The sequence below is a fragment of the Cygnus olor genome, chromosome 5 (genome assembly GCF_009769625.2).
Source record: "Cygnus olor isolate bCygOlo1 chromosome 5, bCygOlo1.pri.v2, whole genome shotgun sequence".
NCBI lineage: Eukaryota > Metazoa > Chordata > Aves > Anseriformes > Anatidae > Cygnus > Cygnus olor.
The window spans coordinates 36551233-36577890 of record NC_049173.1 but is presented as its reverse complement, the minus strand read 5'-3'; the positions used below and the strand labels follow the sequence as shown (position 1 = coordinate 36577890).

General features: G+C 40.0%; 1 protein-coding gene across 10 annotated transcripts in view; it reads right to left on the bottom strand.

Moving 5' to 3' along the window:
• The window catches only part of MAP3K9 (mitogen-activated protein kinase kinase kinase 9), a 78382-nt gene that overhangs the window by 19717 nt on the left and 32007 nt on the right, over positions 1-26658 (bottom strand). Inside the window, exons 4-13 of one of the 10 annotated variants that reach the window (XR_005820046.1) lie at positions 25580-25728; positions 21958-22133; positions 19257-19497; positions 17781-17903; positions 16898-17051; positions 13151-13263; positions 11677-12492; positions 9685-10478; positions 5841-5960; positions 71-4761 (exon numbers count right to left, since the gene is read on the bottom strand). Coding sequence is in view for 3 of the 10 variants with exons in the window: in XM_040557497.1 (XP_040413431.1) it covers positions 9997-10478; positions 11677-12492; positions 13151-13263; positions 16898-17051; positions 17781-17903; positions 19257-19497; positions 21958-22133; positions 25580-25728 (2254 nt within the window). In the remaining 7 variants the exon portion in view is untranslated. Of the gene's footprint in view, positions 1-70; positions 10479-11676; positions 12493-13150; positions 13264-16897; positions 17052-17780; positions 17904-19256; positions 19498-21957; positions 22134-25579; positions 25729-26658 lie in introns of those variants that run through there. The other 9 variants (XR_005820048.1, XR_005820049.1, XR_005820044.1 and 6 more) reach the window with 9 other exon arrangements.

Below are 26658 nucleotides of genomic sequence, written 5' to 3'. Positions count from 1 at the left end.
CACCATTTTCCTAAATACCTGTTCAAAATTATCTGAAGTACAAAGACAAGAACTCCAGACCTAAAGATGATCACTTTTGTAACAGTTTTATTCAAGTCTGTGTGCTCTAGTGTTGAGACAAGGCCTAGATCAGCATTACACTGTAATACAATAATTTTAGCCATTGAACCAAGCCTGCTTGGCATCCTTGGTTTACAATTTACAGTACATCCAAAAAAAAGCAAAGAGAAAAAAAATCTCAGAACGCCAACAACCTTCATTAGCTCTTTGCTTTGCTTAAATATTGTTCTATAACATAAAATAATTTAATACAAAAAAAGAACTGTAATCCAAATACACATAATACATTGACACAGAACAGAGGAAAGATACAGTAGATTATGCACAAGAGTATTCAGTTGATGTGTTACCTACAGTGAAACAAACTGGACATTAATATAATTTAACTATTTAAGCCCAAGAGGGTCAGAGGCAACAAGGCCGGGTCACAAATAAAGCTTTTTAAAAAATAATGCAATCTTATTTTCCCCTAAGCTTACTGCTGTACAGAGGTTAAAGGAAGGCTCCAACAAATCACTTCATTTGACAACATTTCATCACACAAACAAGAAAAACTCGGTGGCTTCCATTAGTTTACTCAACTCTGGGGTACATTACCACTTGCTAATGCAACTGCTTCATTGCAGGTTCTTCAGGCAAAACACACCCTCAGGTGCTACTTCCATAGCAACAGACTTTTGAACACCATGAACAGAAGAGAAGACATACAGGAGGTCTCCACAAATGGACTGAAATACTTAGTGTCGTAAGATGAATCCCAGTCCTGCAGAGTTTGGAGTTTCTTACAAAGTACCTAACACGCTCCATAAAGGAATTTCAACACAAGCAGGAACTATCCCATATCTCAAATGAATGGACACGTGGGCATGATCTTACACTGGGAGTAATCTACTCACCTGGTTCTTCAGACTTACAACATTGTACCTAGGAAGTCAGGTCACTGATTTTTGCAGCTGGATTTAAACAGAAGCAGGAGCAGATCCACAATTAATAAGGCAAAAGAAAGACATAGCTTATAAAAAGAGGGAGGAAATACATTCTCTGGCTTAGAAATTCTTGGACTTTCAAAGCCACAGAAGAGACATTGTTAAAAGCACAGGTAGTTTCCCTGATTTTTCTACCACTGTTGCCCTCCCCACTCCATATAAGCCTCTAAACTTAAGTCACGCAAAATATCTCCAAAATTCCCAGCTTGTTCTGCATTTATAGCAAAGAAATCATACACACCAGCACAAAATGCTGGGCCAACAGCTGACAAACAAGAACCCAAGAACCTAACAATGGTGGTGGATGTTGATCACTATCGAACTTGTCAGGTCTGCCCACCAGCCTGGAAGGATGCGTTTTTGAAATGGAAAAACAAAACTGAGAAGAGGCCTCAGGTTTAACACCAGCATTTGTACATAAAACCTCCACACACCACTTATTGCCCCTTTGCAACTAGCAATCTGCTAGTGCCGAAGTCATTGCTCTTTCCCTCCTGTGTCAGAACATTCTCTCAAAGCTTCCCTTGTTTATGGTAAGAATTAGCAGTCAAACAGGCATGGCAAATGCAGGCGTGGAAAGGCCACACAAGTCAGAGCAATCAAACCCAGAAAGTTGTGAGGGAACTTCCTCTGACAAAGTATAGAGGCTGGTCCTTCACCATTAATCTCTACAGACACCCCAGGTCAGATTAGAATAGCTTTGCTGACTTGGGGTCTTGTGTATTTGGACCCAGATACATTCAATTGATTCCAGTGATGTTTAATTATGAGATGAATAGCTTCCTTGAACTGAAGCCTCTTGCCCTTCTAGTTAAAAGACAGTGCCCCAAATACACATTTTTACTACTAGATGTTCTTAGTTTTACATGGTTTCTTATTAAAACTGACAACTATGAGGGGCACTGATTTTAAGCAGACCTAGGTATATTCTCCACTTGGAATTCCGCTGTCTCTCAGACGGACTTATGCTGCACAAAAATGGCTTTTACTCCCTGTAAAGAGCACTGGCCAAACTCAACTGCTCAACCGGCAAACACTGGTATGCTTTCTATTTTTTTTATTTTTTTTTCTTGCTGCTGAGTTGTTCTTTACAGCCTAGGATTTCTGGATGTTACGGTCGCCAAGATAACCTTGAAAACAGAGCAATGGCAGAACTGATGCAGTAACATCTGCTTTAGATGCAGAGTGAAAAAATCAGCTCAGAGGTATTAGCTGCCCTATTCAGATACGAGTGCTAACCATGTTGACATTTTAAGAGCTGCTCACTAAAGCATGCAAGACAGAAATACAAGCCGACTATGAATATCTGGGCAATCAATCAAGAGAACTCATTTTGTGATACAAACTGTGCCTGGGAAGAAACATCCCAATACCTTACCCCCAAGTTGAGAAGCGGCCACATCTATGAAATTCCAGAAGAACCCAAGGAAAAAGCTCAGTTCTCCTCCAACTGCAGTTAAACTCAAGAAGATCAGCGTGCAACTGAGCTAAGCCAAACACTAATCAGAGACCCCATTTGTTTTGAAACTCAATGACAAGAAAACAATTACAAGGGTTCCCAAAGAACTTGTTTATATACTGAAATCTCATGTTAGCAGCATTCTTATCAATGAAGCCTGAAAAAGCACTGGTACGTCTTTCTGCTCCATTATAACCTCTGCTACTAAGAGAGGGAAAAGCATTAGGACATGGCTAGAGCAATGTTTCTTCTTTCTCAGACCCGTGTCTCTCCCCTCTCTTGCTTCAAGGCAAGAAGGTTAGTTTTACCCAACCTCAGCATCTGTTCTCAAGAAAATGCTACATCGGAACAATCAAGGTAGGACAAAGAGACAGTGCTAATCACTCCTAAACAGCATAAATAAATACTTTATCCTGGTCTTATGCTGGGGCTTCAGCCAACTACTTTTAAAAACAATGTGGGCTCTCACTAGCTGGAAGCTAAACTCCAAGCATGGACAAGATCCTAGAAAAGTACTTCTGAGTAATGAAGGAACATTTTTCCTCAGCATTATTATTTTTCACATAACTTATTCTAAGCAAATACAACTTTGGCATTCCTTCTGCAGATCTGGTTGGTCTAAGCCTCCATTTGCTAGCTGGGCTAGCATCTGAGTGACCCATAAGCTACAGACCCAACAGGTGCCCACTTCAAGCTTATAAATCCACTATATTACACACTAAAAACGTGTCATGGTTTCTTAGTATTAGCTATATTGGACTGTCTGCACATTATTAGCATTCAGACATGAGAACTGTATTGAAATCAAATATATTAGGAAAACAACAGTGAATACAGGGAAACAAGACTGCACACAGGTTCACTTAAAGAATACGAGAGTATAAAAAGATCTGTTTCAAAAAACATACTTTCACCTTTAACAGCAGCAGTGACCAATATGAAATTACCACCTTTCCACACTGCAGACGTTCAGCTCTTCCATGGGTTGAAAACCATCAGGAAACATGCCCTCTGCCTTGTCATTTACTGTTTATTTTGGAGACCTACATAGTAAAAGCAAGCATAACCTTAACTTATCAAACTGAACCGCTGGTTTTATTTTTCCATCAGGAATCTGAGTGTCAGAGAGCCAAATACAAGTGTTTTCCTCTGTCCTCTCATCATTCCAGCCTCAACTGCCTACCTAGAACAATTCCTGCCAAAAAAAAAAAAACCAACACCCTTACCCTTTCTTCACACTCCATCTCTACAAATGAGGTAGCTCAGGGTAAAATAAAGACAACCAGAAACAAAGTCACTACACAATCCTCAAATTCTTCTTTAGGACCCAACTTACCTATGATGCCCAGAGATTACCAAGCAGGTAGCATCCTCTATCCTGACTGTTTTACTACAAAAGAATAATAATTTTACCCATGTATTGGCTATTTTCTGTCAACTTCCACCTTCACTTCCCCCAGCTGAGTTTTATGCTTCTACCTTGAAAATGTTTTAGGTCAAAGAACACCTAAAACAAGTGTTGTTTTCTGTCTTGGGCCCCATAATATTACAGTATCAAGAATTAATAACTGATTAAGACGGGATAGGGACAGCCACTGAAATAACGTATTTAGAATTCTAACCAAGAGATAAGGAGAGCTAATGATAGCGCACTTGTTTCCACAGGGGTGTACACAAGTCAGCAAATGGGAGGACACAAAATGTTTGCAGTGCTGGTGTTTGGCCTGATGTATGATAACACTACAGTACTGAAAGCTACATCATTCCAAGAGTTCCCTCCAAAAAAACAACCTAAGGCCTTAGCAAAGATGCATGTGAAACAGAAGGCACCTAGGAATACGGATGCACCTAAAATACACATAGGTGATTCACAGGCTTAAGAAAGACCAGCCCAAAAAGCAACACTCAGTAGGAAAATGCTGTTCCTGGTCATTTGGAACCAAACAAAAAAGTTTTTTTTTTTTTTTTAATTCATGTACAGAAAGAGGTGAAACATGTTTCTTGTATACAACACTGATGAAGTGCTGAAGATTTTCTAGTGGAAAAAAAAAAAGGATACTTGTTAGGAAGGAACAAGAAGTCGTCTGGTAGCTACATGAGATCCACCACCCAGTCACCAGTGGGAAATTACCTTATAATCAAGCACATGCTTCTTAGCTTGGGAATGAATGTTTTTAAAATACAAAAATAAAGCTGATGTAGGCGATTTCAGAAGCTGTATTCATCTATGACCAATGGCAAAGCTGCTTAAAAAAGCTGAGCAAGAGAAAAAACAAAAGCAAATGCACATTAACACTGCAGCATGTGCCATTCTACTAGTGTGTTCATAAGAGGGAGCAGCAAAATAAGCTATAAATGCATTTCAGTATTGTTTTGTGAAACTGTGAAAGCAGAGCTGAGGAAACAAACACAAGTTCTTCTTAAGACTCTTTTGTTTGCTAACCACAACAAAAAAGGAAAATCTAAACCACAATACTGGATACAGAAATAGAAAAATGATAAACATCTGATTAAAAATACCTTCTCTCCAGCTAGATACAAGACCACTGGCTGTGCCAACCACCTTATTCTAATCTTACCATAGTAAACTTAAAAGAAAAACACAGGAAGACATTATTTCTTAAAGATATCTTAATTATATAATGAACCAAAGGTTTAGGAAACCTTAACGTTGTCCTCTATGACAGCATGAGTGTGTTTTGGTTCTGTTTGAACATACACGCTGTACTTATTGCTGGTTTGCAACTGTATTTTAACACATGCCTCTCCCCTCACAGTTAGTATCCTGTTTTACCCAAATTATAGCCTTAAGCGAGTTATAAATACTGAAGCAAAGCAACTATCCTGTAGCAACAGGGATCAGATATCTTCATTTCCAAATATAGGTTTCCTTGTTTCATGTTGAAAAAACTGAAGCTGAAAGAAGGACCTATATCACTGCAAGATATAACTTCCTATTTGCCACAGAGTTGAAGAGTTATTAAGAGTAGTTCCAAAATGCATGGAAAAGCTTAGAAAGCAATAAGCATCATTTTCCAAGAGGAAAGGTTTCAAAAAAACCCAAAGAAAAAAAAACAACATTGATACTAGCTTAAAATTACTTACAAAAGTAACAAGCTAACACTGAATTTGGGGATATTGTATTAAGTTTGGTTCTATACAGCTAATGGGTCTCCAGTTCCCATATTCATCCCACAGAGATGAATTAAGTTTCAAATAAAAGTTAGGTAAAAGATAGAAAGGTGGCTCATGTTAGGAGGTTTCCTGTCATTTTCTCCTTAATAAAACACTCCAGATGGTAAAGACCTTTCTCTACTCAATCATTACTGCCTCACCTTCAACAGAATGAGAGGTATCCAGTTTCATGACAATCGAAGTAACATCTCTACGCAGTATTGTCCATAAAGTCTTAAGATAACAGCATGCTATGAAGAGGAAGGCAACTACTCCCGTTCCTAGAGGTACAGAAAAATACTTCATCATAAAAGCATACCAAACCAGAACAGGTCTTTCCACATCAATAATGAAAAATTCACTTTGAAAATACTCATTTTGTTAGAAAACCATTACAAAAAGAATATTTTCATTGAGGTTCCCTGCCCCATACTGAATATCAACCCACTGCAATAATAATCTGAAGGAAAAAAGATACCTATAAAAAGTTACATTTGCACCTCTGAAAAGGATCAAAGGAGATGAGACCTCCTTGATGGCAAAACAGAGCATTGTGCAGTCCATAGGAAGCAACAATATTACAAAAAATCCATAACTATTACCGCCTTAGTTTTGACACAAAAGCTTTCTTCTCTCTACATGTCCCACATTCAATTTCTGTGAAACCAGTAGAAATTTAGTAAAAAAAAAAATGTATTTTTTTGCATTGTCGCTACATCTGTGCTTTCCCCTCAATTTTACAGGAAAAACAGAATACAGGGATGGCGTATTTTGAAGGGTTGGCAAAAATATTCTAAATTCCTAAATCAGTTACATAAATTAGTGACATATATTGCCAGCCAACTATTTTAAAGAAAATACATATGTATTTCCAAACTCAATTTTTTTCACAGCAACAATCTTACTACTCTTAGTATCAGTTACAAAATGTCATTTCCTCTTTGTGAGCCCTGTAATTACTTTAACACATTTTATTCCATTCTCTTCTCATTGTTTTAAACTGCTCAGTGGTTTCGTGATCTTGTGTTCTCCTTTTCTGCTTCTTAGCAAAAAAGTGCAACTTATTCAGGTATTTAAAGAAAAAATACATTTATTTTTATAGCAAGATTTTCACCATCTTTCTCAAGAACACTGCTAGAAAGGTATGTCAATAACGAAACTTTCGTCTCACTGAGAAACAGGAATACTAATAACCAGTAAAAAAGAGATCTGAGCTTCCTGACTGGCTCGTTTCTTCTCAGTACCTAGCGGACTATAGTGAAGCACTCTTTTGGGGATTTGGGGAACCTCGGCACCCACAGCTGGGATGGAAAAATAACAAACAGATTAAGGCAGGAGAGAAATCAAGCCAGGATGTCATGCCAAGATGGATATAGGGAAAGGTTCTGCCTGGCTTTAACATGCACACGGCCTCAGCTTTCAGGATGCATACAGTAAATACCTGACAACTCTTTGCCTTGAGAGCCCTCTGCCTGTCAGAGAATATCCCACCACTTGCTAAAGACTACAGCTATGTTTTACAACAGACACCTCGTGCCTGATACCTCAGGCTAGTCCAGGGACCGATCACAGATGGAAGACTCATTTATGGGTCGATGCTCGAAGAGACTACCTTGTTTTATTTCACATGCTAGATTCAATTAAGATAATTGCATCCAAGGAACATTTGGAAAGCATTATGGTCCTACCCAATCTTTCTGGCAGCTCTGTAATATGGAATATCTAAACTGGAAACCCTAATCTGGATCCTTAAATTCTATGTCAGCTTGCCCACTCAGTTCCTTTGCTGTCCCTTTGGTGTTAGGGAAGATGCTCTTTGGAACAAAATACTTCTAACAGGTTAGCTACACACCACCTTCACCAAGTGATTATCTAGAAGTGAGAGAGAAGGAAAGGATTTTGTTTCTTCTTTAACTTTCCTACGCAAAAGAGCTATTCCAGATGATGTCTTTGGAGAGCAGAGGCTGCTTCCTATGACTTTTGTAGTGACACTTTTTGCACAGAAAGTATAACTCTTCAGAACAGCTGATCCAGTTTTGCTTCAGACTTTCTAGAAGGATAAGGGAGACCATGAGAACTCGGTAGTTTTAATCTCTTGCTTTAAGTCCCTCTGACCCAACTTCTGACCAGGCTTCTTTCCTTGAGTTTGTTTCTATAGCACAATGGAAATTAATCACCTGTTTGTGGGGTTCCCCGCTCTCATGTTTAAGAAACCCAAAATGCTAAAGGCCAATGTTTAACACAAGTGCCAGAAATGTAAGTTTTCTTTTTAAAGTTTCTTAGCCCCACACCAGAGTACCTTGCCTACGCAGTCAGCAGTCCATCCAGCTTCAGCTGCCATTGTAACATCATCTAGGCTAACTCTGGATCATTCAATCGAATAGGCAAAGAGTAATTCTGCCATTAAATAAGTTTCATGGAATGAGATGAGCAAAGAAATGTGACTTTTCTCTGTGGTAACATACTGTATTTGCTTGATAAAAGGGTGCACTTGACCAATGGCAACATGCTGGGTTTAGCCCTCAGACAGAATCAAAAAAACAACTAAAGACAGCATTTCCCCACGCATGCTGGTTTTTAACATAAGGTTGCAAACATCTGAACAATCATGTTGTCTGTGCTGCTGCAAGAAAGCCTTCAGCTACACTGCCTGCACTACAGGGCTAGACTTCCCTAACCGGGTGAGCGCAACACTGGCAGCACCATGAAGTCAGTCATTTGCACCCAAATGGTTAGCAGATTAGCAGAATGAGCAGAGATCTGTACAAAAAACTAAACAGATATGCTGTACCCTGCAATAAAGCAGACTACCCTAATAATCTCACGTAAAGGCCACATCCCTAACGTATAATGCTGAAACTGGGCAAGAGTGAAGCTCTCATTAAAGCTGTAAGATAGACTTGTTGGGCACAGACACACTTGCAGTCTCTAAAGAAAACTGTGATCATAGGCACACCTTAGTTGTGTGACTTCCTCCTGCAAGAGAGGGGTCTGTTACTTGTCCAGAGTTAGGAGTTTTTACAGATTTAAACAAAAATGTTTTACATGTCTATAATGCCTTCCACGCAAAGATGTCAAAGGACTTTATACAAATTACATAGGTCCCATCCCCCCCCCGTGAGGTAGGTATTAACCCTATTATTTACAGATGGGGAAATTCAGGCACGGAGAGGTTACATTATTTGCCCAAGGTCACACAGTGAGTCAGCAACTAAATGAGACAGAATCCAGATGTTCTGATTCCTATTTGCACAATCCAACTACTAACAACACAAGTCTCAATTTCAAAAGAGCCTTCAACAAATATCAGTGTGCACAAGAGCAGTCTTGGGTTTCAAGGGCCACTCCTTAAAAAGAGTAAGAAAGGAGGAAGAAGAGGAAGAAAAAAAGAAAGAGGGGACATAACTTACTTCTGCAAGCCAACACAGCTTTAAAGAAAGAGTTCCTGCCAATTCCCTTCCCAAAGCTGAGGCAGCTTGACTATGAGCCTGCGATATAGGGGGGAAAAAAAAAGGAGGCTGATGGAACTAAAGCTCAAAACAAAAAAGCAAGCTAGAGTGAATGGTCATACTATTCCCCTTCATCATTTTGAAAGCAAAGGGTCATGGAAAAATAGGGCTGAGAGGGACCTCAAGAGATCAAAGTCCACACACCCCACCTTGAAGCCAGGATCAACTTATCTACTCATTCCCAACAGCCTAGACTGTTCTCAAAGACCTCCATCAATGGAGATGCCATGCCCTTCCTCAGCAATCTGTTCCACCTTGCACTAGCACATGAGCAAAATGGGGCAAGCAAGTGTAAGATAATTATTTCTGCTCCTTCAGTGGGGACACCACGATTTCCAGGCCTTTCTAATGATACATTTTAGAGAAGGTAGTCTCCAGATAACAACTTGTTTCTGGCCTGGAATCTTTGGGAAAATAAACACTGGTGTCTGCTGTATTATAGTACTTGAGTTTTGAAAATACTGATTAATACCAGGATAGATACCAGTATACTTACTGCAAGTGCCAAATCCTATAAGGTCAGTAACAAAGACTTTGATATGATAATTTTAGCTTACTGCAGATACAAACTACAGTAAGAGGACAGGGAAGACTACAGAAAAACCCCACAGCAAAGGTCAGCAGCTTTGAGTTGCTAAGTTACATCCAACTGCAGACAACAATCAGGCAGTCGAACAACATCTTCAGCAGAGGCAGCACCATATGATCTCTGTAGCATCCCTCCATCTCATCTGTCTTCAAAGTGCATTCTCAGTGCAAAAAGTAGGAGTGAATTTAGAGAGGCTTACTGTCCCCAGTGGATTTCATACTAAGACCAGAATTCTTGCTTGAGTTCATATGCTGCAGCTTTGTGTGTGTTAAGTTCACTTCTGCATAGCGGAATGGTGCTGTCCTGGCTCTGCCCCTCAGCATCTATGTCCAACAGTGTCCGCTCCTCTACAGGAAGACCCACCTGGAAAGGAAGCAGTGCAGGAAGTCCGGGTCTCTCTTCCACAGTGCTGCTGCTACTCGCAAAACAAGAGTCCAGATTGCTCGGAGTGTCAGTACTTGAACTGTTGGCAGAAGATTCACCCTTGGCATTGCTGGGTGACACAAACCACCAGGGATCAAGCCGCTGTCGGCTGGCTGCGGGACGAGGCCGAGGCAGGAACTCCAACGTCTTGGGTCTTTCCAGTGTGGGGTCCTGCTGTGCATTCCATCGTCTCGGGGTTGGAGGAAAAACAAGGTTGGGGTCTGGCAGGCGAGGGACCTCATTTGGATCTCTACTTGGACTAGGTGTTTTTAATACACCTATCCAAAACGGAGAAGGTGAAAGAAGAGGGAAACATGTTAGATGTCACTGCTAAAAGGTTCCAACAGATCTTATTGTATGTACACTGTGAAAATATTCTGAAAGCAGAAAGCCTCCATTCAGAATCTACAACCTCCACATCTTCAAGATTGAAGCGAATAACTGGTTTCTTTATTCCTACATCATTCTCAACACATTGTGGAACACCTGTTTCATTTGCCTAGCATAGGCAAAGTATTTTGTTCGTTCCTGATTTGTTTTCTTCATCCTCAGACTGGAGAGCATGGATTTGGCCTCCTATCAGAGGTGAGGACTCTCCAAATCCTTTGGAGGGTACATTACCGTTAATGGCTTGAATGGATCAGGGAGACACTTGCACAGCAGGATGTGCGACACCTGTTTGCAGTGAGCTGGACAAATTCCCTGGAAGAGTCATTTAACAAAATCTACTGTGGACACTTCCTGGTTTTGTTTGGTTGTTTTTAAAACACAAGATAAACTTTCATTAGTATTTTAATAAGTGTTCTCAGCTGCATTAACCCACATTTTACTGCAGACTGCCTTTCAACAGACAACCTCATATTTTGTTCTACCATTGGGAAAAGTCTAATTAAATCAGGCTTTAATTTCATATTCTAGTCCTCTTTTTCCCTAAATTACTAGGGCAGAAAAACAGGAAAGCATTTATTAACTTATCAAGTCACAGCCACTCCTAAAGACTGCAACAAGCAGAACACTACCTACCTAGGAAAATCCCTCTTGCTTGCAAAGCAGTAAGAGCAACAGTGGCTCAGCCCCACACTACTTTAAGAGATTCAGTCTTCACTGCCGTAAGGATTAGAATTTGCTTTGAAATTGTAACACCAATACAAACAAGTGTATAAAGGCAACAGATGGAATTCTGAGGAACTTCTAAAAATGAACAGCAGTTGTACCTTGATATCATCTTTGTCTAAGAAACAACATACTCTACCTCACAGCATTGTGAAGCAGAGTTCATTGGTGTAGAGATAATGGAACAGATTGTTACTGCATTACCCCATTCATTATTTGTGTAAAGACAGCATCCACAAGCCCTTCTTGTGAACTGGCCATCACCACAGATGCTGTATAAGCAACACGTTTACTTCCTAACTTGTAATTATACTGTTTGGGCCCTTCTTCTGAAGAGGAAAAGGAAGATGGCTGAAAACCTACCTGCTCCCAGTGCTCCAGTTAAACAGCTACTGGAAGGGCATCCACTGGTTGGGCACCCATTGACAACTAGTCCAGTCCCTTTGATGGCCCCATCAGAAGGTGTGCGCCTGTGCCCGCCTTGCTGGGTGTGGGAAGAGACCGTCACATGCGTGGGAGTCAGGGACTGGTTGGGGTCTTGTTTGAACCTCTCAATCTGGACATTGACTAATGGGTTGTTAATGGCTGGCAAGGGAGCCTTGACCGTCACAGGGCTGACAGGCATTTCATACACCACAATCTCATCACTGTCTGAGCGCAGCAGGGACCGGGTGGAATTACATTCAGAAATGGAAGACAGGGAAAGAAGGGTGAGGGATGTGGATGGCTCGCCTAGCAACAACATGGGCTCATCTTTTTTGAAGATTTTTCGGGAAGGTGGGCTAGTGCTCCTGCGTGGGCGTCCAGCTCGCTGGAAAATGCTATCACGCTTTTTCTTCTCCTCCTTGGGTGGCTCTGGCTCCTCTTCAATCAGCAGCTGACACTTCCCTGCTTCTAGCAGATCAAACCCCAGGCCTGCAGCAGCCAGCACCGCTCCACAGCCAAGCAAGGCAATCTCGCACCGTTTGTGGTGGGAGCCACTACGTTTGAGGCTGTTGGTGGGTGTTAGCTGTGGGGTGCTAGTAGCAGAGTTCACAGGGGTGGACTCATCATTGGCATCACTAGAAGGCCCATCCCAGTCTTCATTCTTCTGAAATGGGATGCAGAGGTATGACTGGTTGTGCCCAGGTGAAGGGTGCACTTTGCCCTCCCCATTAAGACATTCGCTGTCTTCATCATCTGAAAAGCAAACACAAGAAATACTTCGCATTGATATAAGATTCACGGGCAAAATTTCCTGTCTTACAAATACATAAGAGAAACATCTTTTCAGAAGATGCAACCATCCTTCTCATCACAAGCATCATTCACTAACTGCCAAACACAAACTACTGTCTCCAAACAGGTAAGCCGAGACAAGTAGCCAAGTAGCTGGAAAACGCTATCATAGTGGAAGTTACTGGCATGCTGATCTGTTCAGGATCAATTAAGGAACAGCATATGAGAAGAAATCTACATTTCAGTTATTTCTAAAGTTTATATGTTTGGGAGTCAGGAGTGAACAGGTAGGAAAATGATAAGGATCTCTCCCAGCAAGTAAAGGTGTAACCATACTGCTCACCTAAATATTAACAGGAAAGGAGTTGAAAGGTAACATGGAGTTAAGAGGGAATTAAGAGAAGCTTGTTAGCTTGACAGATAAGAAATGCAAGAACAGAGATGAACAAACAGAAAATCCAGAAGGAGAAAGTTATTTCACACAGAATAAAGAAAAGCCAGATGCCACCAAAATGAAAATACTGCTGTAAGATATCAGGTAAAGGTCAGGAAATGGAAAGTTCATTCAAATGTGAACGGAAGTGGAGATGAGAGTAACAAGTCCAGGGAAATCCTTTACCCATCTCCGCTAAGCTGGTGAATCCTGGAAAAGCAGGTGCAGTTCTCTGGATTTTCCCTAGGTTTGGTGCACTGGATGACCACTGTTTGTATCCTTCTACCAGAGCTTTTAGACTGAAATAACAGAAAGACAGGATAAAATGTACAATGCTGACAATAACCTTTCATTCCTTCCTTCTATATTCTCTACTGCTCTACTTAGGTCATGCATGTATCTACCTTAATTACATAGATTTAAGGTCCTCCCATAGCAAGGCATTTTACAACACCTCCCTCGTTTGTAATATCAGCAGAGATCTTCTGGTCGCTATGCTAAACAACAGCTAAGAATTAAGAATAATACAAAGCACCACTACAGAAATTAGATATTTTCATTTTAAATCAAGGCAAACCTACTATGACAGGTACAAAAAGTGCTCAGCAGGAGGAGGGAAAAAATATCTACAAAAACATTTCCACGTGAAACACAAATAAACGATGAAAATCAAAGATAACTTAATGGGAATGCAATACACCGAAGTCAGTAAAACAGCAGACTTAGATGCATCTATATTATAAGACCCAACACTTTTCCTTTAAAGGAAACACTGCATTGAAGTACAGGCAGTTAAAAGCATAAGCTGCAGATTATGGAAAAATAGGTAACTAAACACCATATATCATGCCATTGCTTTTTAGTTATAGACCAAAAAATCAAACCAAAACAAACAAAAAAAAACACAAAATAAATCCCTGCTTTCAAGTCATCAGAGTTTAAAGGAATTTTACTTTGCACCTGAGCTTATTAGTAGTCCCCATTCATAGATCTTCATTATCACCATCCTATTTGTTCCCTGCAATACTTTCATGACATCAGAAAAAAACACAGTAAGCTGCATGATTTTTTGACACATCAACAAGTCAACAACATTTTCTTCTTCGGTTATTAAGGTTCTCTGAACTGGGATATCTATGGTGCCTTTCTACAAACTCCAACGTGAAACACGTCAGTGTTGGCGAAAAGCCTAAAAAGCACTTCGGGCAGTCAGAACTTGAAGTGAAAGGAGACAAAAATATCTGTGGATAGTCTGAATGATCCCAACTGGACATACCATAGCATCTCTTTGTTACTGAAAGAACTGAAAAATTAGTAGGAGAAACCTCTTCTAGCCACATGACTAACTTGTGTTGTTCTTTGAAAAGAGACAGCTTGTATATGCTCATATCCTCCTTTCTCTGTAAGGGAAGGATTGTAATGAACTCTCTCATGATTCTCATTTTTCACAAGAATCATTCTGCATGTCTAAGATGACTTCCGTGCCAGGATTTCAAGGTTATACATACTCAGTATGTGTTTTTTCCTCTATTCTCTACCTAACTGGAAAGCCATGCTTGTCATCAGACAAACTATATTACTATAGCAAGGTCACAAGGTTTAAGCTTGATTCAACACATGTTCAGCTGGTTGATCACCGTTCTATAGACATTACTTTTCAAAAGTTCTCGCTGCTTCCAATATTCCGGAATAGTTTTAGATTTCACAAAAAGCAGCCCATACAGTTCTCACCTGTCTCAAAAAAGTTCATCATTTTCCCAACATTAATCATTCTGGCATATGTAGTACCCTGCTATGAACTTGAACCCAGACAGCACAGTACTGAATCCTACTTGTTGAGAAAGACGAGCCACATGATTTTACAATTTTGCAATTTATTCCCTCCACACTACACTCAGCTATGTGATAAAACACTACCAGGAGACCCTGAAGACCTGTGCAGAGGATATCCTTGAGAATATGCTACAACTTTCTGCTGCTGTATATACTTCTTATGCTCAAAGATAAATGCAGAGGGTGAATAATGACTCTAATCAATTCGTGACTAGCTTTACTTAATTATAGGTAAATTAACTCATGCTAGAGAATTTCACAGCAATTGCTATAGTGTAATTCCTGCCTAAACTTTTGATTACATCCTATGGAAAATACATTGAAAGGGATGGTAAAGATGAAGATTCAAGTTGGCTTCATCAAAGTTGCATAAGCAGATGGAACAGCAGCACTGCTGTTACCAGCAGTGTCATGGGGAAAGCTTACACTGGACTTTTCTATGCTAAGTTTAGCTCTTCAATTAACTTTTTTTTTTTAATCCCTGTTCTCCCAGATCAGACTTAAAAAAAAAATAAGAATAGCAAGCACTCTATCGACCAAGGTACTAACATTTACTGCAACCCTATTCCTTTTCAATAATCTGCAGTCTGGCATGTTCTCAGTGAGAAGCTGTAGTTCATTGTATGTTAACCACACTGCCCTCTCAGTAACGCTATCATATTTCAGATACTTTGCAAAATGCAATGGCCTTACAATGCCTTCCTGGAAAAGGTGGTGATCACCACAGTTTTCAAGAGAACAGGATAATTTTAAGAGCAGCCATAGTTAGCATGTAACTCCTTTCCAGCTGTCTCTGCTCGAAAGCAATTCAGTTCTTCAGACTGCACAGAAAGGAACAGAAAAACAGAATAAAAGATTTATTACCCTAATTCCTAAAACACTTCAAGGCTGAAGTGTTTCTCTACCAGCTTCAGTAGTCTCCTGACCTTTTATATTTTTTTGAATAATTAATGACTGTAAAATATGGCATGCTTTAATTCTGAAGAATGCAATGCTCTGTCTACAGTACAGATAAAGTACAGGCAGCAGCCAAAGAAGCTTCCTCCACATTGCCCTGTTAACACATGTCAAGAGTGTTTTGAATGAAGAATGTGATTTAGTGTCACTGGAATAGAATAAAGCAGTTCAGTTAGAAGGGACCTTCAAAGATCCTCTAGTCCAACTGCATGACCACTTCAAGGCTAACCAAAAGTTAAAGCCTATTATTGAGGGCATTATCCTAATGTCTCTTGAGCACTGAATGCTTAGATTTAGGCCCTCCTGAAGAATACTGCAGCGGTGATACATTATATAAACATCTGTTTGCTAGGAGTTTCACACCTGAACACACAATATTAAAGAAAAGATTCTTAGTTATCTTATTTTCCCTGCTAAAAGTATGGAAAAAGTCAATCAATTTAGCAGTGGAAAAAGCTTCAAGTTCTGCTAAAAATCATGAGGCATTCAAACCTCTCATGGGTCTTAGATCATTAAAATATTCCTCTGTTTTGAGCAGCATTTCAGCAATAATCTGAGGACGGGTAGAAATAATTCACAGAAAAAAAAAGGTGCCATAGAACAAGAATCTATAGAAAAGGGCCAGGTGCAACTCATGTCCTAAAAGTGATTTTCTGCAGATATGTATTCACTCAAGGTACATGTGTCCTTTAAAAAAGCTGGAAAAGACAATGTTTGACTGGCTCTACAGATACTTTTTAAACAGCATCATGGAAAATCTTTTTAAAAATTATAGTTGAGAATTGTAAAATAAATATTTGCAGACATGATACGAAATTACAGTAAGTTGAGCCTGAAAATAAAGAAAATCCAGAAAAGAAATAGTTTTACACAGCTAAGGAGCTGCGTAAAAGGAAGTTCTACTGCTTAAAAATAGACATAAGGTAATAGCAGACAGCAAAAGCATCAGGTCTGTACTGGACCTCTACCAAGGGACTGAATGCAAAGTGGGTCTCTGTTTTGGATCTCTAATAGCTCAGGTACAGCAAATCTGTAAGCAGAAAAGTGCTTGCAAGAAGACAGGCAAAACTCCTGTAAGCCTGTAAGCTCATAACCAGTTTCAGAACCTGGACACCAGTCTGATTCCAGGCCCTCTCTTCTTACCCATCTTCTCCTGCACCTAGCTCCTTGTGACAAAGTGAGCTTGGTCCCCACGTGCGCCCTTTTTTCTTCTGGCCTCTCTTCTCTTCTTCCTCTCCTTCCTCCTTTGGAAGGACTGAGTTTCGTCCCCATGTTTTACTGCTTTCAGCAGGAGTCACTAAACAAGTGGGAAAAACAGTGGGAAAATGGGAAAAAAAAAGATAAACAGGTTGGTCCCAAAACAACGCAAAGAACACAAGCCAGAAGAATAGTAGCGAAAGTGTTCATTTGGGGTTCTTTCACATAATTCTCAGCATGTATCAACACTAATCTAACAACCAGATCCGTTCAAATTGCTGCAGACACGCTTTAAGGCTTTATTTCTCCACTGGTTTCTTTTTTAGAAATACCAGTTTGATACCAGAAACACAAGTGTCATGATAGCCGATACAAACACTGCACATTAGCTAACATTCCTTTCATACTTCTAGTACACATTTATCTCCCTAATTCTGTGTTATTATGGGAACACCACTTTCATGACAACCATCCTTTGTTTTTCTGTCCTTCCATCAGTAACTTAATCACTTATGTTTCACAGATCTACTCTGCAAATTAGTCTTTTAAAGATCAGCCTGTACACCCAAGAAATGTATTTTCTGTACAGTGCAGCAGCAATCTTTCAAGAAGACAGGTGAGGCTTAGACTCCAAAGAATACAAAACCCAACTCCCCACTCCCACTTGCCAACACACACTATTTTTCTCTCTAAATTCATACATGCAGGGCACAAGGCCAACATTTTAGGAACATTTTTTACAGTCCTGTCCTAGATATGGAATCTTGGCATCTTACCACGCTGACAGACTGCACATTTCCCAAATTCAATACTACATTGAGCTCCTTACACTGTATGGCCCTGAGTCTGGGAATAATGGTAGGACTTGCAGGAGGGCTGGAGCAGCTACTGATCAAGCTTTTCCTTTTATCCATCGTTGGAGAAGCCTGCACAGTGAATTTATGCTGGAAATCTGTTTAATCGAAAGAAAAAAAAAATCAAAACATAAGCAGAAAGACAGTTACATTTTTTTAAATATAAGAAAAAAGAATTAATCATTTATCATAACCTTCAAAGCATGAAATTTACAGGACCCATGTAAAACTAAAGTTTTACAGCTAATTGCTGCCCATTTTTTACACAGTTCCTTCGGGACAAAGACATGCTCACATTCATGAAGACGCTCTGACATCCCAGACACCTCACCAGTAGTTAACACTTCTTTCAGGGTTGTATTAGAGATCACTTTTGTGTTAACTTGAGTTCACATATGAACTAGCTGTGTAGTGCTGTGGTCTCACAGCTATCACCATGTTTTTTTGACTTTTTTTTTCAGATTCCTGCAGCAAAAAATCCAGTAGCTTACGGTTTCTGCTGCATTTTGTAAAATATTCCCAGAGCAGCAACATTTTTTTTTTTAAAAAGGTACAATCTTTATTAAACTGATCATTTTGAGCAGTAACATGCTAAACTGCAACACCAAAATTTTTGCTATGAGCCTGTCCTGGTTTCAGTTACGACAGAGTTAATTTTCCTCCTAGTAGCTGGCAGGGTGCTATGTTTTGGATTAGAATGAGAAGAGCGCTGATAACATGCTGATGTTTTAATTGTTGTAGAGCAGTGCTTACACCAAGCCAAGGACTTTTCAGCCTCTCTCTGTCCTGCTAGCGAGCAGGCTAGGGATGCAGCAGGAGCTGGGAGGGGACAGACCCAGGACAGCTGACCCAAACTGGCCAAAGGGGTATTCCATACCATCTGGCGTCATGCTGAACAATATATAGGGGTGGCTAGCCGGGGTGGAGGGGGGGCCGGCTGCTCGGGGATAGGCTGGGCATCGGTCAACGGGTGGTGAGCAATTGCATTGCGCATCACTTATTTCGTACACATTATTACTATTAATACTATTATTATTATTATTGTTGTTGTTATTCTTTTCCCTGTCTTAATAAACTGTCTTTATCTCAACTCACAGACTTCACTTTTCCGTTTCTCTCCCCCATCCCGGAGAGGGAGGGGGGAGGGTGAGCGAACGGCTGTGTGGTGTTTGACTGCCAGCCGGGCTAAACCACAACAGAGCCATATACAGTCTTTCAACTAACAGTGTAACATCTCAAACTCACTTTTTTTTCCTGTACACTTTGAACTGTTGCCCGTGGGGAATGCTAGCCATAAGAGCATCAAACTTAGTTTCTTGATGCCAGAGCTATTTTTTCTCCCAAAGTACATCCAATACTTTCTAATGCATAAGTGTCAGCACAAAGGAGGCACCAAAGCTACAGGTTCACCTGTTCCTCCCATTTCGCCTGACACTGCCCGCACCACCAACCTGAAGGCAGGCTGATATTATTGCCATCTTTTAACTTGAGCCGATTCTTCTTGAACTTCCCCATGCGTTTCTTCACCCGGGGCTTCTCCTGACACAGCTGGTGGATGATGATGTTGAGCTCCCTTTCCAGGATATCAATCTCACGCTCTGCCAGCTCCTGTTCCCGCCTTCGGAGCAACTCCTCATGGTTCTTCTGTTCAACAGCAGCACGAGTCAGCTCTTCTTCCCACGTGCGAAGCTCCTGCAGGGCGATCAGAAAGGAGAAAAGAAAAGCTACCTCATGACCTGGGCATTTAGACTACTACTACCCACTCTGAAGGTACAGCAGCAGTGACTTATGTTCACTGCACTGCTAGCACCACTGTTTAAAGGCTCAGCTGAAAGCCAAAAACCTAAAAATAATGCTAAAGAACTTCAGCACTTGCCATTCAAGGCCCTTCTGATCAGTATTAACATTTTGCATTAAAATTTCTTTAAAAATATATGTCCAAATTCTCTACTCTGTGGTGAGGCCACACCTGGAGTACTGTCCCTCATTCTGGGCTCCTCAGTACAAGAGAGGCATGGACATACTTGAGAGAGTCCAAGGGCCACCAAGATGCTGAAGGGATTGGAGCACCTCTCCTATGAGGAAAGGTTGAGAGAGCTGGGACTGTTCAGCCTGGAGAAGAGAAGGCTCAGGGGGATCTCATCAATGTGTATAATTACCTGAAGGGAGAGTGCAAAGACGACAGACTCTACTCAGTGGCGCCCAGTGACCGTACAAGAAGCAATGGGCACGCACACGTTATTCAGAAAACACACAGTATTCAGAAGCTGCCTGGACATGGTCCTGGGCAACCTGCTGTAGGTAGCCCTGCCTTAGCAGCAGGGCTGGACCAGATGACCCCCAGATCTCCCTCCCAACCTCAAACATTCTGTGACTTTGTGAAAAGGTACTAAATCCTAAATTGAAGGTCATGAGAAAAGATGCTGGATATCCTGACATGCATGTGTTTTCAAGCACCACTGGAGAGTACCATGTACATGGGAACCCATTTTGCAACATTTATTTTTAATTCTGAAAAGAACTAATCCTTACTTTCCTGTTCAGTAAGTACATATGTTAGCTTCAGTATTGACTTAAACTGTTTAAAAATAACCTTTCCAAGTCATGCATCATAAAATAGCACAAGCCCCAACTCTAACATAAAAATCAATAAAGAAAACATCGTGAAGAGGCCATTCCCATCAGTTTCCACCAAGCATGGTTGCTTCTCAAGCATAAAGAACCACATTGCAAAGTTTTTGACCTCTCCTTTGTTGAGGAAATGAATCAACTGAAATGGTCCTTGAGATCTCAAAATATTTTACTCTTCTCACTGCGCTCCTCTCACCACAAGCACAAAAGAATTCAGTACTCAGAATAATTATCTCCAGCTGGCTACTTCCACCACAGAAGGTAAAAAAAATAATATGAAGTTCAATTTGAACTCTTCATCAGATAGATGCTTGCTTTTTTTTTTATCTTAATAATGTAATTGTTACCCGTGCCATCATCACAGAGGTTTAGTTCATTTTACTCATGAGGTGAATAGGATATTAAATCTTTCCCCACTGCTGTAGAGGAACACAGTATTCAAAATATGAGAGCAGTCTAGATACTTCTGTTTTTTGTCAACTGTTTCTCTGTTGAAGTTTCTGGTTTTCAAGAACTGTTCCAACACATTTATGCTAAGGAACCACACTGTGCAGCAGGGGAACACCTATCAGCTTTTCTTTTTCCTCCAAAAGCTACTATAGTATGTGCATAGAAATGTTTTAAGAACTGTTTTGGGGCTTCTCTCCCCTAAACTCAAGATCATCCTCCTCACACACATACCTCCTAAACTCAACTTCTGAGCCCAAATCAAGTTGGGTGTTTATTATGAATGTTTTCAGGTGAGAGGCAGTGAAATACTACTACTTCAGTAACAATTCCACTGCAGTATTTCATTCCAACATCCGTACTGTGTTAAGGTCCTTACAGACTGATGCAGCAAGCTGCGCTTTCTTTCTGACAGTATGTTTGAAGAACAGAACTTCATCCTCTTTTCTTAACGTCCACTCCTTGAGACTGATGATCACAGTTCCTTTTATTCCTGCTAGGACCTTCATTCCCTGCTATTTTCCCAGACGGATTTCAGTTACAACAGTTGTTGGACCATTCCCCTGTTAGCACTCATGTTTATTATAGTTAATCCACTTTGGCTGTGCCCACAACCTAGAAAACACAAACCTGACAGAACCAAAGCTGCGATGTTTGCTGGAGTATATAATCTGGAATTACTCCTCCTATTTTTATTAATAATTATTATTGGAGTTCTTCGTTAAGATACTGTAGTGAAATAGTTATCAGATGTATTAAACAATGAAGACAACTCATCACAGCAATTTGCACAGCATAGAACGGACACAATACTCATCACAGTATTGAGCAGCAGCTAAGGATGCAGATGTGTATTTAAAGATGCAGACATGTATGTATTTGACTTATGATTCTGCACTAGTGTGCATCATAACCTGCTATTGATGCAAGGACTTATTACAAGTTGCAGTAAAGCACAAACAAATCTAGTGCTGAGATGCACTAAATGATGATCCCTGTTTGAATGATGAAATAGGAGAACTATAATCCAGAGAACATAAGCACGGACTTTTTTTTTTTTTTTTACTCACTTACCTTTTCTTTGGCTCTGAGCTGATCAAACATCTCTTGAATCTCTTGTTTCCAGTCTTCCTGCAGGGAGTGGAAGGAATCTTTGGGCATTTCAAAGAAACCAGACTCTTCTATGGCAGTGAGATGGCCTAGGATACTGGTAAAGGAAGGTCGTGAGTGTGGGTCAGGGTTCCAACAATCTAGAACAGGACAAAGACAAGCAACTATTAAGCATCTCTTAGTAAGAAGGTTTGAGACTATGAGTAGTACTTTACTGATCCCCAGTGGCTGACAATGGCATGCACACTGTGTTACCCTGTCTTTCTTATTTCTCACTTTCACTGACTATTCACTGATCATAAATCAAGTACGGAATTCATGTTTTCATGCCTATACTATACCCAACATCACTTAAAATTTTGAACTACCTGGTTACAAGGTTGTATTGCAATAAAACCTCAAGTAAAATAGAGGTTTACCAATTCTACAGTTACATTTTCAATTTTGTATAAAAACTGACAAATAATTTCCTTAAATATTTGGCTTTAATTTATATGTGCTGAGTAAAGACGATATGGAAGATTCTCGTACACAGTTCTTTTAGCACCCTTCCACTGCAAAGTTAACAGCCATATTGTAAAAGGATATCTATCAGAGTTCTTTCTAATGCTAAGCTGAGTCATTATGAATCTTCCACAGAACTGCAAAACTCTCCTGCAAAGCATCCAGGGCATACTTGAGTGAAAATGCTGGGCAAATTGAATGAAAATAGGAGATTCAAGTAAATAATGACACCAAATAGTACATTTATGATTCTTTTAACTATTCAGAGAAAATTGTTTGATTGGGATTTTTTCTTTTGCTTTTAAGAGAAACCATAGGTAAAACAACCTTTTTTTATTTACAATCTAATGCAATCAACGACTTACCCAATTACAGACCTCTAGAAATACAGAATTTTGGTTACCCGTTTGAATTGAACATTGAAAACAGACATGGAAATAGAAAATGGTATGGAGTAACATCTCCATCTATGAAATCATTAAGATCATGTTTTTAAAAGCTACTAGGTCAAAATGCGTGACTTTGCAACACTTTTGAGTAGGAAATTTGTATTCATTCAGTCTTCCTTCTGACTTCAGCCTTATTTCAACTCCTGTAGCAAATATCACTCCCTCATTCTATATTGTCCCATGTTGACACTTAACACAGGTTCTTGTTTAACATATATCCTTAATTCACTTTAGTACTGCAATATTCCTATATGCCAAAGTTTGACAACAAGGAAACAGTAAAACTTAACATTCAAACACTTTTCGCACAGCTAGGGACAACAGCTGTATGAGTTGAAGTAACTAGCACATAGATCTCTCTCAGTATGCTCATACTATACTATCAGTGCTCTAAATGGTCACTGGATTCGAGACATACATTGCTGCATTAGGAAGCAAGAATTATAAAGTTGTTCTAAGGTTTCCTAGGCTTTACTGTTGGAAAAAAGGTGGCATTATTCTTAATTTCTGGCAGTGTCCTAAAAAGCATGCACTCATCATTTTTATGGACTGAAACACAACAAGGAGCAGCTGTAATTAAAAAAATAACATTTCACAAAATCTGTGCAACTGCTGAGGCTTGGTTTTGCAGATCTTCTCTGCTTTGATTTTAGTGTTACTGACATTTGGGAGCTTTGTTTTTGAAACTGCTGGTATCAAGATGCTGGTATTTAAGTATCTGATCAAGTTCCAGGAGGCACAAGCTGGAACACATTTGTGTTTATGGATTTCAAATTGCTTCTCTTATCAAAATAGAGAATTGAGGATATTAAGAGTGCTCCCAAGGTCCCCTGCTGCTGACCAATTAGGAGCAATGGGTGATACAGCTGGACTGTCAGTGGCATAATCCCTGCCCCTTTAGCCCAGGTTTTAAGCATGGCAAAGCAAAGATGACCCAAAGTAAAACAAAATGCTGCAGCCAGCCAAATGCATGAATGAGTGAACAGGATAACTATGCAGGTGGCCCGTGGCTTTTATTTTCCCAGGCCTGGATCTGCCATTATTTGCACTAATGAGGACAGTTGTAACATACAAATCTTTTCTGTGAAGAGGGAAAGTTCAGCTTTGTTGTCTCAGTGAAGACCACCAGAGCAGTAATTCAAAAGCAAAAGCAGCATTAGGGGAACAAGAGTTCACCCAGACGAGAAACAGCCAGTCTGAAAAACAGTTTTGGTGAAGGGGCAGAAAGTAATTGTTTTCTTGTTCTCCTTTTCTCCCTGCACATGGAGAAGCTGAGCATTCCAGAGCCAAATGTGCGCTTACCCCTGCGCTGCTGGGTTCAAGCACAGGCCATATGCCTCTGCCTGACTTTCCCAATAGAGGGCATTATTTTTAACCCCATCAGCAGATACTTTACTTATGTTTAAGAAATTCAGGGTCCATGTTTTAGGGAGCCATGCCAAAATAAACTACCCTGGCAAAACACTATGTTGTTGATTCCATCAGTTGTTTCAGATACAATTTCTTGCTTTGCATTCCTTTTGAGCTACTACACCTGCAGCTCTGCTGCTGTCTACTGTCCGGTAGGATACCTTTATAGCAAAACAGTAAGTGTGATGTTCTACTTTATTTATCTGAAGCTTGTCAGATACAGAAAAGATCAGAGAAATGGAAAACTATTCCCAACGCAGAGAAATCCATCAGAAACATTTTCTTACATGAAAAATTCCTTTCTTGGGGTTAAAACACCACCAGAGGCCCCAGAATACAAATTCTACGTTCAAACTCTCTCTTTGCTCACTAAGGCTACAGAACATGCTTGATTTCTCTAACTCAGCTTTTTTTCTGCGAAATAAAGATAAAAATGCTTATATATAACCATTTGAAACCTTTGAGAATAGAAGGATGGAAAAAAACAAAAGACTAAAGGTTCTTTCTACTCAGAGAGAGGGAGGGAGGGAGGATGAGGAAGGGAAGACAGACAGAAGCATATAGATTGGGAGATACACAAGCAGCTGCAGTCTCCAGAACACCAGGTCACAAAGGTGCACCCCAAAAGCTACCTCACTGAATCCTTTTTAAGAACTACAGAAGCTCTGCTGACATTTCTTTCATTCATACATGGGCCTCTTTGGGCATGAACTATCTCCACACGCATGGCAGAAAGACACCGTTCTGACTGAAAATCTGGGTTATTTTCAGTTGTCAAAGCCACATTTAAAACCTCTCCCTGAAATGTCAGTAGGATATGGTTTCATTCCAAATCAACCTGACAATGCCTAGCAAAGTGTTCAAGCTATGAATTTCAAAACAAGTTGAAGGTTTCAAACTAGAGCCAACTATGTGAAGCTTTAGTGTCATTGCATTTTCACTACTAGAAAACAACAAGCTAGATGATGACAACAATAGCTCCCATTTTCACAGTTAAGCCTGCTGATAAAAAAAAAGTGGCAAGGGAATTTCTTTCACATACTACTGTTGTAAAAGGTTAACCATCACAGCATGCTAACAACCAAGCCAGGGTCCCACAATAACTTGCAGCATTGAATAAAGCCATGTGAGAAATCTGTGCTCTTAGGTATCAAACCAAAACCAGGAGGCAATACTCAACAGCACAAATCATACTAACCATACTCACACTAGAGCTGGCTTACCTTCCATGAGTTTGGCAAAAGGCTCTGGACACGTGGAAGGGATTGGAAGGGCAAGTTTATTCATGGCAACACCATATGCTACTGCAAGTCCATCAATTCCTCGGAATGGTACTTCCCCTGTTAGCAGCTCCCAAAGCAGCACACCGTAGCTATCAAGAAAAGATAAAAGAGAGTAAGTGCTTGATTTTAAGGTATTCTTCGTTAAGCAGCAAGACAGCACACAAACCTATCAGAGTGATTCTGGTACACTGAAGAATTTGCAGTTTTCTGGATAAGCTCATGGTGGTTGTCAAGCTGGTAAATTGCCTTATTTTACCTGCTTTTAATAATAAGAGAGAGTTTAAGATAGCTTCAGTGTTTAGTTGAAAAAAAATTTGGAAGCAGGGGCGAATAATAAAAGGTCACCCAAAGGGTATTTATTTATTTGTATTTGTAAAAAGCTGTGTGTTAGCTTTCCTTTTTGTAATTGCTAGCACATTTTCAAAAAAACTCCAGTGAAATTGTCAGACGGTAATCCAACAATCCCCACCTCTACATTCCTAATTCTGAATTTATGAGGTGAATATCAAGCAACAGAAACAGGATTTTTGCTGATTTTATTATGATAACAATTATAATGGAGGTTGATAATAAGATTACATAGCAGATTCTTCCTCTGGAATCCTGTGGTCATGAAGGAAGAATCCATTCTTAGCATCTCCACTCTTCAAAATCAGTCACTCTTAAGCCCAGAACTTGCACAGTATGCTTCTGCAGTTTCTAACTTCGCTTAGGTTTAAAAACAAAGCAAATGAGACTTATGTAAAAACTTCTTGTCTTTAAAAAATATATTCTCTGAATGTCTTCACATGTATACAACCTCAGATGAATTAATGCATAGACATGCATTGTAACTGTTTCTCTGAGCAATCCAAAACTGTTCCTATAGCAGTCACAATGTTTAGGAAACTTTGCAAAACTGGACATTTTTTTTCTCCATAAAACTGGGTAATTTCATTCTCCTGAATTCAGGATATGATACTGTAAAACACTTAAGTGAAAATGGGCATTGCCAGTCAGGCAGTAATACATTAATTTTA